This window comes from Patiria miniata, unplaced genomic scaffold (assembly GCF_015706575.1).
Source record: "Patiria miniata isolate m_02_andy unplaced genomic scaffold, ASM1570657v1 HiC_scaffold_3, whole genome shotgun sequence".
Lineage (NCBI taxonomy): Eukaryota > Metazoa > Echinodermata > Asteroidea > Valvatida > Asterinidae > Patiria > Patiria miniata.
The window spans coordinates 32,361,481-32,380,083 of record NW_024037069.1 but is presented as its reverse complement, the minus strand read 5'-3'; the positions used below and the strand labels follow the sequence as shown (position 1 = coordinate 32,380,083).

Sequence of the window (18,603 nt, the reverse complement as noted above, 5' to 3'; positions counted from 1 at the left end):
CCTAACCCTTGTTATTATAGTGTGACAGAATAAGAATTAGGTCACCAACTGTATGTTTCAAATACAGTAGCACACTGTAAATCACCCACACTTTGCAAATAAGGAATCCTTGTTTCTGATTGGTCAATTGAGTTTATGCACTGTTGTATGGCAGAGAGAAGTTGTACACAGCCTATGGGGCTTGAAGTCTATAAAAGGGATTGCAGGGCTAGGATTTAGTCAGTTGATTGCTTGATTCTCTTATGATTGGACTAATTGCTAGGGTTCTTGATTGAGTGGAATGACATGACGGATGATGATTAAGGCATGACCACCGTACTTGATTACTGTTTCTGTTCAATTACTAGTCTGTCTTAGGGTATAGGGTCTACTTAGGACTAAGTCTAGGGCAAAGTCCCAAGGACGATTAGTTGCTCCACCCACATTCCGACTCCGCCTATTCCGCCCCATTCTTCGCCGGAACGCTGGTTTTTCTACATTCATACCGTTTGCTTTAATTGTGCTTCCTTTTGCTTGCATCATCCATTTTATAAACTGTGTCGTTGTATCACAGAAAAAATATCTTAGTAATCCCACGGACTCAACTAAGCGTAAATATGTGCGATATAAGAATAAACTTACAAATGTCATCAGATTTGCCAAGAAAATATACTGCACCATGATAATTAACAAAGAAAAAAATAACTTGACTAATACTTGGAAACTTATTACCTAGCTTTTTACCTGGATCCCTTTTAACCATAACCATAATACATGTTAATGCACAAACCCATAGATATCAGGAAATATATAGCAGATTCAAAACATTTACATTCATATAATATTGCATTGTACAACTATTGAAGTCCCTTTTCACAGTTAGAATTTGTATTTGATATCCTCTTTAAAAATACTTTCATCGTCAAGCAGCAGGCAAAACACATTTCAGTAGGCCTACTCATAAGATCATATTTTCAATTCATTCTTAAGGTCACAGTTTTACTTTCTACACATAGGCGTAGCCAGCGGCGGTATTTAACCCCCCAATATTTTGTAAGGTCTGCATGTTTACATTCAAATGCCGTTTTTTTCACCAGCGCTTACCCCCCCCCCCCAATATTTGAAAAGAGTGCCCTGCTTTGATTAAAAAGTCTTTTTTTAACAAGTGCCCGTCTTCAAAAAAATCCTCTCGTATTTTTTGCCAGCGGCCATTATGTGTGCCTTTGACAACGACTAAAGAAAAACAAGTATTTTACTGGAAAAGAAACACTTGTGTATCAAATATGGCTAGTCTTAAGAATGATTTAAACGATGTTGATTGGAACTCAGTACTGCTGGCAGATAATATTGATGGGTATTACACCATGGGCGTTAGGCCTACTCAATAAGATCATATTTTCAATTCCTTCTTAAGGTCACAGTTTTACTTTCTACACTAGACGTAGCAAGCGGGGGTATTAACCCTCCCCCCATTATTTTGTAAGGTCTGCCTGTTTACATTCAAATGCCCTTTTTTCACCAGAGCTTACCCCCCCCCCACAATATTTAAAAAGAGTGCCCTGCTTTTATTAAAAAGTCCTCTTTTTTTAAACAAATGCCCGTCTTCAAAAAAATCCTCCCCTATTTCGTGCCAGCGGCCATTATGTGTGCCTTTGACAACAACTAAAGAAAAACAATTTTTTTCAATGGAAAACTTACTTGTGCATCAAATATGGCTAGTCTTAAGAATGAATTAAACGATGTTGATTAGAACTCAGTACTGCTGGCAGATAATATTGATGGGTGTTACACCAGTTTTATATACAGAAACTAAATTAACTTATCGATAAATGTATTCCTTATTAGAGATTTAGATCCCGTAAACACATGAATGTTAACCCAAAGATGACAACGGGGCTGCTAAAATCTATCAGACGAAAACGCACATTATAGAAAAAATATCTTAGTAATCCCACGGACTCAACTAAGCGTAAATATGTGCGATATAAGAATAAACTCACAAATATCATTAGATTTGCCAAGAAAATATACTGCACCATGATGTTTAACAAAGAAAAAAATAACAACTAATACTTGGAAACTTACTACCTAGCTTTTTACCTGGATCCCTTATAACCATAACCATAATACATGTTAATGCACAAAACCCATAGATATCAGGAAATATATAGCAGATTCAAAACATTCACATTCATATAATATTGCATTGTACAACTATTGAAGTCCCTTTTCACAGTTAGATTTTGCAATTTGATATCCTCTTAAAAAATACTTATCATCGGCAAGCAGCAGTCAAAACACATTTCAGTAGGCCTACTCATCAGATCATATTTTCAATTCATTCCTAAGGTCCCAGTTTTACTTTCTACACATAGGCGTAGCCAGCGGGGGTATTTAAACCCCCCCCCCTAATATTTTGTAAGGTCTGCCTGTTTACGTTCCAATGCCCTTTTTTTCACCAGAGCTTACCCCCTCCCCAATATTTGAAAAGAGTGCCCTGCTTTTATTAAAAAGTCCTTTTTTTAACAAGTGCCTGTCTTCAAAAAAATCCTCCCCTATTTTGAGCCAGCGGCCGTTATGACATGATATGTATTGCCCTGGAAAACACCTTATATTGTCCGTTAGTGTGCATAATCGTCGGTTTTGAACATCGCTCCCATCGATAGATGGTACCAGCCCCCCCCCCTTAGTTTCAGTTTGATTTTACGGAGGCCAAGAGTCTGGAGAAAAAACCCAATCGTGTCTACATAAATAGCACGGATGTGTATAAGTGGCCTTTTCCATACCCCCCCCCCCCCCAATCAAAATGACCTTGCTACGCCACTGCTAGTTATGCTACACATAATCACTTACATTTGGTTACACAAGAGCACACAATCTGGTTTCCAAGATGCAACTTACACACTCCAGAAACTTGATTCACAGTTCAGAAATTGACCCTCTTGGTTCAAATGGTTGTCTGCATTTCATGGTTATCGCCGGAAGTAGTTGGCACTGGGGCGTAAGGCCTCCTCTCCAGTGCACGATTGAATTCATTGCATTTCTTCTGTAAATAAACCTTCAATATAACAATCAGTATACAACAATATACTGAGCTTATTATAATGACCTGATCATGAAGTTGATTATATTAAGCATATTACAAAACCAAGATTACGAATGACTTTACAGATGGGTTCAAACATGATTTATACGGAAAAAAACTATTTTGTACCATCCGGACGAAAATATTTCCCTGTTATTTGGGACGGCCCGATTTCAACCAGATTTAAGCCTCGCAAAGTCCAAGGAAAAGAACTCACTGACGGACTACAACAAAGTAATTTTTTTGGAGTATTCAAAAACATGATTATACACGACCATCAAGCACCTCTTCCCCTTCGGGTACGTCATAACTTCAACCCTAACAGTCCTGAATCCTCCACTTTGAATATGATTTACAATTAAGAGGCAAATCAAATTTTAAGGTCACAAATAGCCTCGAGCAATTGCTCGTAGTCCAAAACGTAAATATACCAACATTTGTGGGTATAGGATGAGGGATACTTAAGGTTTGGGGTCATTAAAGTTAGAAACATTTCGTCCACAACCCTACTTACCAGGCGGATGCACATAATGACAATGAAGATCAATGCGAATGTCAACGCGACCCCTAGCGCAATCACAGGAACGGTATTCTGAGCAGGTTTGTTGGCAGTTGGTGTACCTTCGTCAGCCCAAACAAGCGTTGTTCCTGAAAGAGACAAACGGCACTCAGATGCAATATCTGACTTGGTTCAATTGATACTTGACTTGATTCAATTGATGCCTGACTTACTTCAATTGATGTCTGACTTGATTAAATGGATATCTTTATACTGGAATCAGATGACCCAAACTCCGAGTTTCATTGTTTCTTTACCCAATAGATCCCTTACGTCTGACGTCACATCCGAGGACCGTTTTTTTCCTCTGTGATGTGCGATACGCATCCGTATACATTTTTGACATTTATTGCCACTGAATTAGAAAACAACAAAGATATTTCTCATTGTGGGCGCACTGTGCAAGGGGTCTATCCGCTCCGTTCACAAGTATCCCCTCACCAACAACGAAAGCACAGTTAGGGGTGACCGACCGACGCCATCTTGCCTGACTGCAATTTTGCCGTGGCGCGCGGCCTGGTGTACGTGCGTCACACACAATGAACGGTGCGCGTCAACCAGCTAAATGTCCCGCCCATGGGACGTCGTTGCTAGGTCAAAGGGCGCCCTCTTTCGTTGGCGCACGGAGCCCATACGCCAACAACACTTCAAGGGGAAGCCATTTTCAATCGTGTTCCCTGAATCAATTTAACAAATTGTAAATTCTTGAATGGGATGGTGCCAGGCTATTTTATGATTGGAGTGCGTTCCAAGGCTCTATTTAATTCAGTTAAATATTCGGCTTTAAATATTAGCGAAAATTTAATCACATTTTGTAAATAATTATTCATCAGACCTTAATGTTATTAATTTGAAATGAACTTCCATTTCTGAATCACTGCGTTTATCTCCAATCGCAAGTTCTAAAAATGCACATGTGTACAAATTAGGAGTCTGGTGCCTGACTGTGTTTTCCATTAGTCCGGGGTAAAAACAGAATTAATTCAGCCAATGTTATCCAGCAATATACTCCATCATATTACACATTATTTTATGCAACATGGAAAAGAGGTGATTTTTTTTTGAGGTGGAGTTGACTGAATATTTCACACTGAACGCTGAAATACGTTATAGGCCTACACGTTGGAAGTAATAACACAAAATATAAAATGAATCCATTACTTGCTTTACGGTTGTCGAATCAGGCTGCAGGAAGCACGTTTCCCAACATGGGGTTACTAATTGAAACAAGGTCGACAATAAAGTAACCACTGGGGACGAGGTTTCTATACGCCTTTTTTCACTCCATTATTTATATTGACAATTAACCCATTCACAAGTTTCACCATTGAAGCATTTTAATATCTCTTCACTGTATTAATTTTCTTTTTAATTCCTCTCAATTCTTGAGATTTGCAATTCTTACCGTGTAAAAACATCTGGTTACCGATTTGACCAATTTTATAGTTATCCCCTCAAGAATGGCACCGACACGAAACTGCTATACCTACCTAGATTGTTGGATGATTGAACGTGATGAGTTTTGGTAAGGTGTACTATTATGCGTTCGCCATTGCCTTCAACACCCATTGCCTCACACGTGCATGCTTCCTGACTGTCAACGGCAGGCACTTGGACTGATGCTGAAGTTGAATAGGTGTTGGTCCTCAACGACGACCCTGATTAATACATTTGAAATCCATCGTTTTTAAAAGAAAATACCATTTCTGGTTTAAGAGGTAAGCAAATTCTTTAATCAAAAAGGGAAAAGAGGCTGGTTTTGAAACCCCAGATGAGCAAGGATTTAACAATGTTATTGGCTAAATCTCATTCAATGCCTGGTGGGGTTTAGCAATTAAGACAGAAACATGGTTCAACGAGAGAAATCAGTATTTATACAGCCGTAGGTACATCAGTGACCATACGGAATCACGGACGATCAGTTTTAAGGCAGGATCATTGGCGTTTTCTCAAAAAGTAATTTAAATTATCGTCAAAAGGCTAAATTTGGTTTAAAGATCGTACCGGTGAAATTAGGTCTGTCTGGATTGCTATCATTTAGAACAGACAATTGTAATTTTTTGAAAGAAAAAGAGTACTACTTAGACGAAATCATGATTCGTTATCAACAGTTTTTCACTATATAATATGACTTGAAGCTTTGCAAGGCGGATGAGATAAAATAGACAAATTGCGGGTAACACCAATGTGGAAAGAAATCTCTTCTTGGAAGAAGTGGGGTTATGAAAAGAACCGGTTGGTTGAGCGTAGAACTCGACGTTATCGGACAAAAAGTGTGCTCTGTCCGTCCTCAGACTGTTTTCTCAAAACGTGTAATTAACATCCACTGAGCTGCAATTTCAGGTCCTGAACATTCTTCTCTGGATTGTATTGGTGTTGATATTAGAAACGAACAAAATACACAAGAAGCAAATGATTCTATATGTATGTACTGCTTCTTATGCACGGCTTTGACATGACACTTGTACCTACCTGGATTGTCGGACTGAACTTCCTCATGAGGCACTGTGGTGTGATGAGCTTTGGTAAGGCGTACTCTCATGCGTGCGCCTTTACCAACAGCAACCCCTATTGCCTCACACAAGTATACTTCATTATCGCCATCAACTTTTGTCACTTGGACTGATGCCGAAGTCGAATAGGTGTTGTTCCTCAACAACGCCCCTGATTGGTAGATTTCAAATCGATACATTTCGATAGATTTTGAAATGGATGAATCTGATCAACAAAAGTTCTACTTCTAGTGTTAGAGGAAAGAACGTTCTCCGATCTTACGTATTGGGTCTCAAAATATAAATAATCTCAAACAGCTTGCTCTCTAAATTCCGAAGAGTGAAAATTAACTCCATTCGAGTGAAGATTCACTCCCACAGTCGGAAACTAGGGATTTGACGTTTTAGAGTGAAATTTCTTCAATTTTCACGCGAGCTTCAACTGAAGCAGTGATTTTTTTCAGACTATTTCAACCGAAAATGAGAGTGATTTTCACTCTAAAACGTCTAGTCCCTAATTTCACTCTTTGGAATTTAGAGAGTGATGAGATCGCATTCCATCCAAACACCTTACATCAGCAAGCCCAATATAGAGGTAAACCATCAGAACAGAAATGCGGCGCCGAACATGTAAAGAAATCATCATTGAACGGCCCGAAGGTATCGATATACGGCAAGCTTGAAATGACCATCCCTGTTTAGATATTACCGCATTTCCAGGATATGGAAAATTGGGTGGTTACTTTGCGCTTCCGTATGTGTAGTATTTGGATAAGGCGAACAGTCAAACCAAACAGCAATATACAGCATTATGTTTGGAAGAATGCTGCTTACCAGTGTAGGCAGGTAGAACTTCAGGCCAGACTGATGTGGAGGCCTTTAGTTCAGTCTTCCCGCCCAAAAACAGATGGATCCATCTCAGTTCAACAGCAGGTTTGACCTGCTCAATGACGCAGGTCAGGTTGTGCACCGTGCTGTTAGGTTGTACGCTCATCTCACACGTGTCTGCGGCTAGGACTTGATTGCAGCCGATGACGGTAGGATATGGACGTCTTGGGGAGACTGTTGGTAGGAAGAGATGAGAAAGTCAACAGTTAACGTGACTGTAAAATAATCGTAATAGTAACAATAATGCGCCTCAAACTGACGTAGACGTTACTCGAAGGCTACTGACGTAGGTTTACATGTTGCTAAAGATGATATTTTTACAACTTTTATAAACAATTTTTTTCTAAAATGGTCGAACGCCCTCATTCGCTAAAAAATGGCCAATTATCAGATCAGGGCGTATAATCGCTCACCCTTGACACAAACTTCAACCTGTCCCTCGTCCATCGCTTTCAAATGTGGTTTCAACTTCCAAAAGTAGGTGCCCTCATTGGAGGCGTTGACGTTCTCAATGATGAGATTGAACTCATCGTCGATATCATAGACGCCCTCTGGGATCCCGTTTTGGGGAGCCACTCTTCCCAAGAAGTACGAGATGAGGATGGATATGTCGCTCATTGAGCCATAGTACCAGTACATCGCGTCGACGTTTTCTCGGGAGAGTTTGCGAGATTTTGCGAGAGGACAGGGCACAATCCCTCTGCTGCCTCGTTCCACGAATAGAGTTCCATCAGTGATCGCCAGGACGAATCCGCCTGAAACAAGATATCTGAGTTTTTTTAAATCGTCTAAATCTCTTGCTTTGCAAAAATATTCCTGGAGTCTTGCTGTTCTTACACTAAAGGCAAATGCGTCTTGACATTGAATGTAGTCCAATCAAATGAAGTCAAATTTGATTTAAAGTCGAATTTTTTTTTCAATGTGAACCAAAAGACATCCAGATTTGCCCCCATGATTGTGTGTGAATGCAGTTACAAATTAAATAAGGGAAACCATTGCAGTAGTGCACAAAGCGTGGTTCAGTGATTTCTCCCAATGATGCATTATGGGATTTACTGAACAGTATTTGCCCGTAGTACCCACATCGGTATTTCCCGATCCCCAAGCTCTTTATTTGATAGATTGGAACTGCAAAACGTTGCGATTTATAATGAACTGAGATTACATAATGTACTTACAGTATATCAACAATGATAGCCACTGCATTTCTCATCAGTTTATTGTCTCTGTAAATAAAAGCAAAACTGCAAACATACCACAATATAACAGCATGTACACCACAATATATTTATATTATTGATATTTTATTACATATATTATAAGCCTTGTGAAATATTGAAGACCTTTTACTTGTAAATCCTTACCATGAATAAGGATATGTTGAGACCCCAAATTCTATGTTTACACGCTATAGAAATGGTTACGTCATATACCCAGTCCTGTTTGTCGTTGACGAGCGACGAACGTCACAAACAAATGCGAACGGTCTTACTGAGTCTGTTATTTCTAAAACTTTGTAAATGGCAACATTTAAGTAAATCCTTTTAGAGATGGAAGGAAAACCCCAGAATTTTCTTGTAAGAAAACATGGAATGAGGTAATAGGCCATCAGCTTGGGGGTTTGGTCAGTATCAAATCAGGGCATAAAAGATTACAGTGCGCATGCGCAAGGTATACCGCCCACAGTGGTTTAAGACCAAGACATTTCACACGAATTTTGTTTTCCAGTTTTTGTTTATGCTTTTACCTGACATGTCTAAAGATATGGTTTAATTCTCAAAAAGTTATTTTGAGGTTTAATTCACTTCGAAATTGACATTATATTACCCAGCCTCTTCATTCAATCATGGATATTTTCATTTGGTTACATGATATTTAAGGAGTTGCTGGGTCCAGGATCTTGACTTGTTGTTTTCTGTGACCTCTTTTTTTCTGAAGCCACTGTGTTACTCTTTCATTTGATATATGACTTATATTGACACCTACAGCAAAAAGGTCAGTAAAATGAGCGTAGACATAAAGATTTTATCACTATTTTAAGAAAAATATTAAAGAAACCAAAACGTTACACATTTTTTCAATCGGCCGCCAACGGCCAGGGTATTTTGCACTTTTTCCTTCATAAATTGTTTGACAAACTATCTGGCTACGAAAATAAAATAGCCCCAAAATCCCCCCAAATCGCCTTCATTCCGAAAAAATGATCATTTTTGCCGGCCTCGTGATCGGAATGCAGCGGCTGAGCAAGAGAAACAGCGCCCTCTGTTGAAAAGCCATGAAGAGGGGAATTCCCTTATGGATCCGATTGTTCTGTAATGAGCGCACCTCATGTACTGTACATGCACATAACACAAAAATCGATATTACATTTTACTTGGTGTCCTTGGCATGCCATTAAGGTGCAAATTTCACACAGCCAGGTTATATGTAAGGTTTTGATGTCATGTACATTGTAGAGCAGTTAATATCCGAACTTTGAAAAGAAAACATTTTGTTCGTAAACTAACTGCACGTATCAGACATTAACTTTTATTCAAAATGCCATGTGTTTAAGTACCACTTTGGACTATAATTGTAACGCAATTTATTTGGGAATAGGCCCTTTCTATTTCATTATGAAAAAGCGTTCAGTACGATTCTGTATGAATTTCACCTATACAGCAAAACCTGATCTGTCCTAAAAGTGTAAAGGCCTTTCGTCTCAATTTTAAAGTTTTTTTACTCTGTTTTTTCTTCTTCTTCAAGAAACAAAGTGGCCGGAGCTACAAAACGTGGATTTTTTTGAAGTTTCTCAAAGTAAAACGTGGACACCGGGCTAATACTACTAGCTTCACTGTTGTTTCAGAAATAATTATTGATAAACCGGACCCGATGACACCAAGAAAATCCTACGTCGAATCAGATTATTAAATAGTGAATGGAAGCAAATACAAAACGCGGCACAGTGACAAACAAAAAAGTTGTGATTGGATGAGTTTCTCGGTCGATGAAGCATTAGTTGTTAGGCAGATTTCACGATCGCTTGAGCAAAGAAGACCGTGAAACGGAACACCTTCCTTAGCCCAGTATAAAGCTTAGAGTAAGTTACGAAGTAGTTTTGGTTGTTTTTTCTTTTTAGAAAATAATACTACTATTATTCTCAGACAACACACAAAACCACACAGTGAGAGTTGATTTGACTTTTCTGGCATAGATTTTTTGAGCCGCTAATTTATTTCTCCTCGGTCAATGTTTAACTGTATTAAATGTCCGTAAAAACGTTAACAAGCTATAACATAACAATAATTACCTATTTGCTAAAAGATATTTGCCTTAGAAACATTTTAAACAAGCTAAAAACGGGGCACGCTTGCCCCAAATCCTTGCCATGCTTGGCATCACTGGGCCCAAAACCTTGGCACACTTGCCAACCATTCACTAGCCCCACCAGAACAAGTGGATGCTAGCCAAAGTGTTTTGTCACATGACTTAAGTATTTGTCACGTGACTTTATTATTTATATGCCTATATTACTCAAGAAGTTATTTGAAGTTAAAGCACTCCGATTTGGTCCACCGCTCGTAGATACGGTTGGCATGCCCCATCAGTACAAATGGGTGCTTGGCGTACTTTTTTACAAAGATTAAACACAACTTGTTATATGTTTAACGTCCAAATTCAAAGGTTTTACTTAAGAACTATTTACCCAACTTGTTTATTTAGTTTGAATTGAGGCACTGCCCGTCGCTCCCAGCCAACTTCGCCAAACGCGCAACGCGCGCCCCATGGGACGACAGGCAGTACCCTCACATCCTTACCCCGAAGAGTAGAACCCCAAAAGAGAAGGAGTGAATGAAACAAATACTAGCGCCAGGGTAATACTGGAGTTGTGTATAACTATTACCAACTGAGGATAGAGTGCGAACTGCTACCATTTTTTTTTTTAAGAGTTAATGTTGCAAACATCATTAACGCTGTAACCTCATCGGCAATTCGGCATGCTTGCCACAAATCTTTGGCACTCTTCCTAAACCACACAAGCTGCCTCTTTGAAATTGCTGTAAAATGCAAATTACACATGCATAATAATAATAATACACATTACAAAGTTAGGCATTATAATCATCACGCCACAACTTGCTCATTGGATAACGTTGTCAAAAGAGGTAAAACTAATCACAAATGTTGATTAGATACTTTTTATATACATATATATTCCTCAAACCAATCCTGATCGATATAGATTCACTTGATACAAAGGGGAAATGTTAGTGGCTACCTTCTAAGCTGGCCTACAAAGTGGCAAAACCCTTCGTGGACAAAAGAGGACGAAATGTACTATTTTCCCGTGGGTAGATCTAATCTAAATCAGTAAGGGGAAATATCCCCAACATATCAACCTCCTATTGTGAGTATCACCAACGTGAACTAAGCAAATTAGCTATTATTTGCTCCTAAAAAAGGCGAAAAGCCAGTACGAAACCCATCTGGTGGAAAAGATCGAAAAAAAAAATCCCTTCCGGCCCCGAAATAGGCGACCAATTTTTCTTTGTAGTTTTTGGAGCAAAATTATCTGGGGGCATAAAGAGGTTTTTTTTTTACTTTTTAATTGTGTATGTTATCTTCCAAAAGTACAATTATAACTGAAATCCCCTTAAAACAATGAACTTGTTAAAGTAGCCGTTATTATTAAATGTAAACAGTCAATGTAGAGCTATAGTTAGTCATTTAAACTGTTACCTGAAGATGAGTATTCCATGTTTAATTTAAAAGAAAATACAGTACAAAATAGCCAGGACTATGTACAACCTACAGCCCAATACAATGACATCAAAAGCATGAATGCAATTTAGAAAATTCCAAGTTGTAATTTACTTAGCAATATTCATTTCATGTCAAGAAATGTTTCTAACCAGCTTATCTGTTCCTTGTTTTTGAAGCCGAATTTTTTTTGAAAAATCGTAACCAGTAGGAGGCTTAAGTACGGTGCATCAACGTTAACATGACAATGGGAAATATTATTACACTTACATGTACATATGAATAATACAATAAGGCTAAATGATCTGGGTCAAGCACGTAAACGCGCAATGTGTGGTTAAATGTTATGTCTACAGATCATATAACTTAGCGTACACTTTATGTTGTATTATCCTCCTCAATGCCATCATGCTTTTAAATCGCGTCAACTTAATTGAAATGGATGTCCATAGAATTTAATAGGTCATGGTCAAAAAAGATTCTTATTAAAGTGTGCCGATTTTTCTGCTGACAGCTATTTTCCTGTTGACAGTTATTTTCCTGATTTTTGCCTTTAGGCAACAGTTTATAATCTGGACGCCAAACTGGCCGAATTGCTGGACGATCAGTACCAACCGAACTTGACAAGATGTCCAACCTCCTGGAGGACCTCTATGTTGCAAATCTGAAGAGCATTCGATGGTACGAGTCCTGGTCCCAAACCAATTTGTAGCGTGTGTTATCCCGTGACATCCTGCAACAGAAAACACTCAAAGCAGCAGTTGTCCATTGCAAACATATCTATCTTTTAAATGTATTCATTTATTTTGTGTTTATTTGTTCGTTAGGTTGTTTGTTTGTTGGGTTGTTGGGGTGTTTGTTTTATTTGTTTTTGTCAGGGTGTTTGTAAGCATTATTATCAATATAATCTACAGGATCCCGCAAATGGGCGACAGGTTTTTTTTTTTAAATTTTTTTATTTATTTGGCAAGTCACATCTGGATTTTGGCAACACGCCAAATTGGTGTCTCCCTATTGTGAAAACGACCCTTAGGACAAGGATTTTTCGTATTGCAAACCATCTAGCTCGAGAAATTCACCAAATTTCGTGAAAAAAAGATAAGATATAATCTTGGGTTAGGTGATAGTTTAGGTTAGTGCACAAGTCTTTGGGAAAGTCTCGCTATTATAGTATTAGTAGAAATTATTACTATTTAATTATTAAAGTTTGTAGTATTTCATTATAATTTTAAATGTTAGTAATTCCTATGTTGGCGTAGGTGACAGAAAAGGATGTCAAGCTAAACAGGAGAGAAACTACACCTCGAATGAATAGGTCCCCCTTAATTGTGTGAAAAAGAATCTAGCATTTTGCTGCAATTATTCAAGGTTGGATTAATTACACATTGTCAAGCGGAGCCTACTGCGTTTTTGGACTCTTTGGCCAGTTTCATTGGGTTAACAATTAACATGCCTTTTCAAAATAGGTTAAGATAGTGCCCATCCAGTGATCTCAGATCTGCCAACCTGCTCCGAAAGCAGCTGCTCTGACAAACAGCGATGTTGTCATGGTTGGCAAAGATCGCAAATTTATGTGGAATTATTATTTTATCTGAGGAACTGTCAAGATTAATCATGTCAGTGGGGACACTGTCACTCTTCTCCTCTTTTTTTTTTTTATTTGCATTAAAGTGCTGTCTTTACATTTAATTGTGTAGGCCCTACTATTAATATCATCATGATTATGTTTATAACTATGTAATTGGTGTTACATGCACTGGCTAAAAACTGCTCAGGTTGCACTGCGGTGTTATTATAGGCCCCGGGCCCCTATTTATTAGGAACCAATGCCGAAAGAGCGGCTCAAATTAGCTGCAGAACAATAACATTTGTCAGAAATGGTCTGAAAAATTAATTAATTGCCCAGGGCTGTTTTAGCTCTAGTATCTTATTGGATTTTTTTTATTTATTCTTTTATTAATATTTGTTTGTTTGTTTGTTTGTTGGTTTATTTATTTATTTATTATTTATTTACTTCTTATTATGTTTTACGGTTACATTTGCACTCTGGCCACGATTTGAGACAAATACAAATGAAACAAATGAAATAACTGAATAGGCGCTAGGGCCTAGCCGCTGCTACTTCTTTCATGAGTTTTAGTCCTATATGTTAGGAAAACAAAACAAGCCTCACTGCATGCCTAAACATGTCGTAATAAATATATACAAAGGCCTAATTATAAATAATATTATTAAACATAATGGCTGGCTGCAAAATATGTACTATTGATAAAATTCAATTATTTATATATAGGCAGTGTTGGAGCAAAGGCTTTGACCCTCAAGGCCAATGCCAAGGTCAAGGCTTTGACCCTCAAGGCCAAGGCCAAGGCCAAGGCTTCGACCCTCAAGCCTCGAGGCCAAGGCCAAGGCTTAACCCTCAAGGCTAAGGCCAAGGCCCTGTTTTATAAAATGACCACTAATATAGAACTAATTATAGTCACATGACACATCATCACGAATCGCTCATTAAGAAGAACAACTTGTCTTTAATTGCAATCAACATGCTCGCATACACTGTTTTATGACTGCATTGTATCTATTAGTATTAAAGTATAAGTTCAGGTCTTCATGAAAATGGTTTAACTAAAACAAAATAACGATATATTGACGCACAATTCTCCCGAGTGTAACAAAAGGGGGATCCAAGAAACTGATTTGGGAAATTTTTATTTGCTGGGCCAACATGGTCAGAAATATTAGCATTATCTAAAACAGATACTTGCAAATCTTTAGCACTTATCAGGGAGACACATACAACCAATCAGATCTATTCCATAGTTGTATACAATTTAAGTGATCATCTCATTAGCCCCACAAGTGTACAGAATATTGTTGCAGCACATCTACTACAATGGTAACAAAATGTGATGCTATAAAAGTGGAAGTGTGCCCAACACACAAATCTATAGGGTGTTTGCCTCCTCCATGGTAACACGATTAAAATGGTAACAGCAAAATTTCAAACAGATTTATCTGGAAAATGCAAAAATCTATGGGCCTTGAAGAGCCTTGACTCAAAATTGCAAGGCACTGATCCCTCAAGGCCAAGGCCAAGGCTTTTGCCCTCAAGCCTCGAGGCCAAGGCCCTAAAATCCAGCCTTAAGGCAGCCTTAAGGCCAAGACCCAGCATCAAGGCACTACATCACTGTATATAGGCCTATGTATTTTTTTCTCAAATAAAATGAAGTACGGACCAGGTATCTCCGTTGAGGGAGGTAATTGCAAAAGTGAATGAACAAATCAACTGAACACTTAGAATAGCTCATGCTCATAGTCATAGCTTCAGGAAACCAGGATGTAGGCTTATTAATTATGACAAACAATTAAGCTACTATAAAGGTGACTCAGTAGGCTACCAAAGTTAAGGCCTCGGTGATCACGTGATGCCTAATCGCCATGATTCGCCTTCAGCTTGCAGGAGATAGGCATTTTAACTATCGCGCTTAAAGCCCCTGTCACACTTGTCCGAATCTATAATTCCGTTCATAAACCGATCTGAAATATTATTAATTCGGACACGTTCGGAGAGAAATGTTAAAAAACCAGCCAGAAATGAAAATACACCGATCATAATCCGGTCTTATTCCGGATGTAACAAGTTGCTATTCCGATTGCAATCCGTCTATATTCAGAACCTCTCCGATCATCACCGGACATGCCAAACTTTGAAAAATTCATTGATCTCAAGACCGACCGCTTTCCGAACATTCCGTTTATATTCAGTGCGTCCGTTTTTTGATCGGCATTACAATGGTGTGGGTTCGGAATGAACTCTGAATACATACGGTTATCGATCGGAATCGGAGGCCTGTTTCGTACTCTTCCGTACCTATTCTGCATTGCAACGAATGGCAACGAATGAGTACAGTGTGTATTCTGTGCATTCCGTGCATATTCCGTGTGTATACCGGATACCGTCCGTATTGAGGTTGCCGCGACAATTCGGAGAAATTATTAAACAGGTTCAATAAGTTCTCCGAGTTCCTCAGTGCATCACCGAACGTACACGAGTATATAGCGTTGAAAAACCGAGGAAAACCGAGGGAAATCCGTTTGAGTTCAGTTCAAACCGATTAAACACCGAATCCACAATGTTTTACTCGGAACATGAACGGAGTGACGATTCGGACAAGTGTGACAGGGGCTTAACGGTCCCCGAGTGATCGAATTTGTATCAAATAATCGGCCTAGGCCTATGCCGACGTCAACTCCGATGCCCCGTCTGAGTGATCATGGTGATATTACATTCAATGTGCCGTAAACTCATCAGACATATTGGGCAATTTGTTCAGTTTAAATATCAAAATTATTAATTCAACTATCCAAATTAGGTCAAACTATGGAGGTATGAAAGGAAATTGTAGGATTAAATCAAATGTCAATCGATCTCCGCACTTTCGCTTAGGGCCCTACCGCTGGCTGCGCTGAATTGAGGCCCAGCGTTAAAATTAAAATCATGGAAACGGTGAACAAAAACTTCACACGATATTGCACAGTACAACAAACAAACAGGCCCAAAACAAATGCTGTTTGATTGGAAAATTCTCACCTTGAATTCCATCATGCATGGCATGTTTGAGCATGATGTCCAAGCCAGTGTACCACGCCGGAAATCTCGAAAGAGGGTCGTGAAGAACAAAAATCCAGCGCACACTGCAGGCTGACACGTTGCCGCGGTCAAGCATGCCGAGAACACCAGCCACCAGCACCGGGGCGGATTGAAAGCTGGGCGGGGATGCGCCGCCCGGACTCGGCCGGGACACACCGTCATGACCTTTGATTTGGCGCCTGGACTTCGGTGTCCGTAAACTTATGACGGGCCATGATTCAAGTAGGACTACACAAGCTTCAATCATGGACGGCTGACATAATCCAGTGGCGATTCAGCATCTAAAAAGTACAAGTAGGCCTATGCCTAAAACGCTGATAGAATTCATGTTCTGGAAACCTTGTACGGCTGTGACAAATCGCATGAAATGTCGACAAGCGAGCGGATCGCTTGGGCTGACGTTCTGACGAGGCATCTTGTAAAAGCTGTATGGTCGTACTCGTAGGAAATACGTAAACGCCGTCTCCAAAACCCCAAAAGATCACTAAAGTTAGCTGCATAACATTTGTTTAATGTGGACGAAAAATCCATGGAATGTAAGCGAACAAACGCATATTCCAGGAGAAATTTATTTTTGATGTTCCGGTCTCAAAAAGCTACGCCGAACTTAACTGGCCTTTCATTTACGGCGTGCACGTAGGGCGTCCGGGCCGTGCGCGCGCGTGGACTTATCACATTTGTATCAATATTTATATCTCCCTTGGAAGTTACATCAACTTCTGCCTATGAACAGCGTTTTTGGCTTCATGCCAGCAATGGATGGCTAGCTGCAGTTTGGGCAATCGATATGTTTACTAATTCCACATCATAGCAACCATCCGCTGATGAACAGAGAGTTTGAAACTCAGCCGGCCGTGTGTTCGTGGAGAATAATGTATTTTATCTTTCAGTGATATAAGGAAAAATGTATAGGCCTATATTTGGTGATATTCCATGATTGCCCTCTCTTCCTCACCCCCCCCCCCAAAGTGAGAATCATCATAAACGTACATATTTACCTGCGTCGCACACGATGATTGATTTTATTTCCCAAAATCCGAGGGGAAAAAGATTAAAAATGGACATTTTGAAAAAAAAGGGTGATAACACCCAAAAGCTGCCTCCGCTGCAATGCTATCACATAATTATTTTCCAACTCTGGAGGTGTATACCTTGCCAAAAACCGCTTTGACGATTATTCCCCTCATTTGATATCGGCGGACAAAGTTTGGACCGAGGCTGATGGCCTACAAGACTGAAAACCAAATCCATGTGTGGACTAGGGCAGGAATCGAATCTGGGCCACAGAGGTGGAAGGCAAGTTACAAACCACTGCGCTGATCATTGGGTCAATGAAACATCCCAAATACAATATCAGCTCCCCGGGGAGGATACAGATTGATGCTGCCATTCCGGCGCAAGCAGCTATAACACCAATCACAGTTACCATAACAGTTTATTATTATTTGTCCTGCTTTACAATTCTTCTTAATTAAATCTTATCAATATGAAATTTCACCCACCAACAAGCACACTGTAAATACGTCACAAATATTGCTTACCGATACAAAGTGAGATAGTTGACACAAGGTCCTTCTGAAGCAGGTGTTCTAGTATGTATGGCAAATTAGTCGTTACTCTAGGAAGACTTCAAGTTCGATGTTAGAAAAGATCCCAAGGGTACTGGTGAGGGAAGAGCGAGTAAAGCCTATTACGAGAACGGCCGCTACGTGAACTGTGAACCGTGTAACGTTCGATCCGGCTACGGCCCCAGCCTGTACTGTAGGCTACTCACACTACAAATTCTCAACACGGATCGCATTCGTACGGAAGCGTATTTAGGACATGGCCCCCCAAAAAATTGAGGCCCTCGGCACGGGCGGATTACTATTTCGCCCGGGCGGATTACTATTTCGTCCGGGCGGATTACTATTTCGCCCGGGCGGATTAATATTTCGCCCAGGCGGATTACATTTTGAGCTGTTTTTGAGCTTAAAACAGCTCGAATTTGTACGGAAGTACGGAAGTGTATTAATGACATGACCAAATTTTTTTTTCAGGCCCTCTATTTCGCCCGGGCGAATTACTATTCCGCCCGGGCGGACTACTAATTCGCCCGGGCGAATTAGTAATCCGCCCGTGCAGATTAGTAATTCGCCCGGCGAATTAGTAATCCGCCCGGGCGAAATAATATCATAACGTGTCTGCTATGTCGACACATTTTGTAGCC

At 39.6% G+C, this 18,603-nt stretch overlaps 1 protein-coding gene across 1 annotated transcript; it reads right to left on the bottom strand.

Moving 5' to 3' along the window:
* Nucleotides 1-2,926: 2,926 nt before the first annotated feature.
* LOC119736699 lies at nt 2,927-18,073 on the bottom strand. The gene is made up of 8 exons (XM_038210713.1): nt 17,936-18,073; nt 8,182-8,247; nt 7,417-7,758; nt 6,950-7,177; nt 6,096-6,287; nt 5,114-5,281; nt 3,579-3,712; nt 2,927-3,037 (listed from the first exon to the last, which is right to left on the bottom strand). Exons 2-8 carry the CDS (start codon nt 8,207-8,209, stop codon nt 2,927-2,929), a joined length of 1,203 nt encoding a protein of 400 aa, XP_038066641.1. The 5' UTR covers nt 8,210-8,247; nt 17,936-18,073.
* Between the last annotated feature and the right edge of the window lie 530 nt (nt 18,074-18,603).

Excerpts from the sequence above, each read along its gene's own strand:
- LOC119736699 (XM_038210713.1), bottom strand. The coding sequence starts at position 8,209 with ATGCAGTGGCTATCATTGTTGATATACT. Across the intron at positions 7,178-7,416 it reads GGTTGAAGTTTGTGTCAAGG|TCTCCCCAAGACGTCCATAT; the intron begins GTGAGCGATTAT and ends TCCTACCAACAG. Across the intron at positions 3,038-3,578 it reads TCATTATGTGCATCCGCCTG|GTTTATTTACAGAAGAAATG; the intron begins GTAAGTAGGGTT and ends GTTATATTGAAG.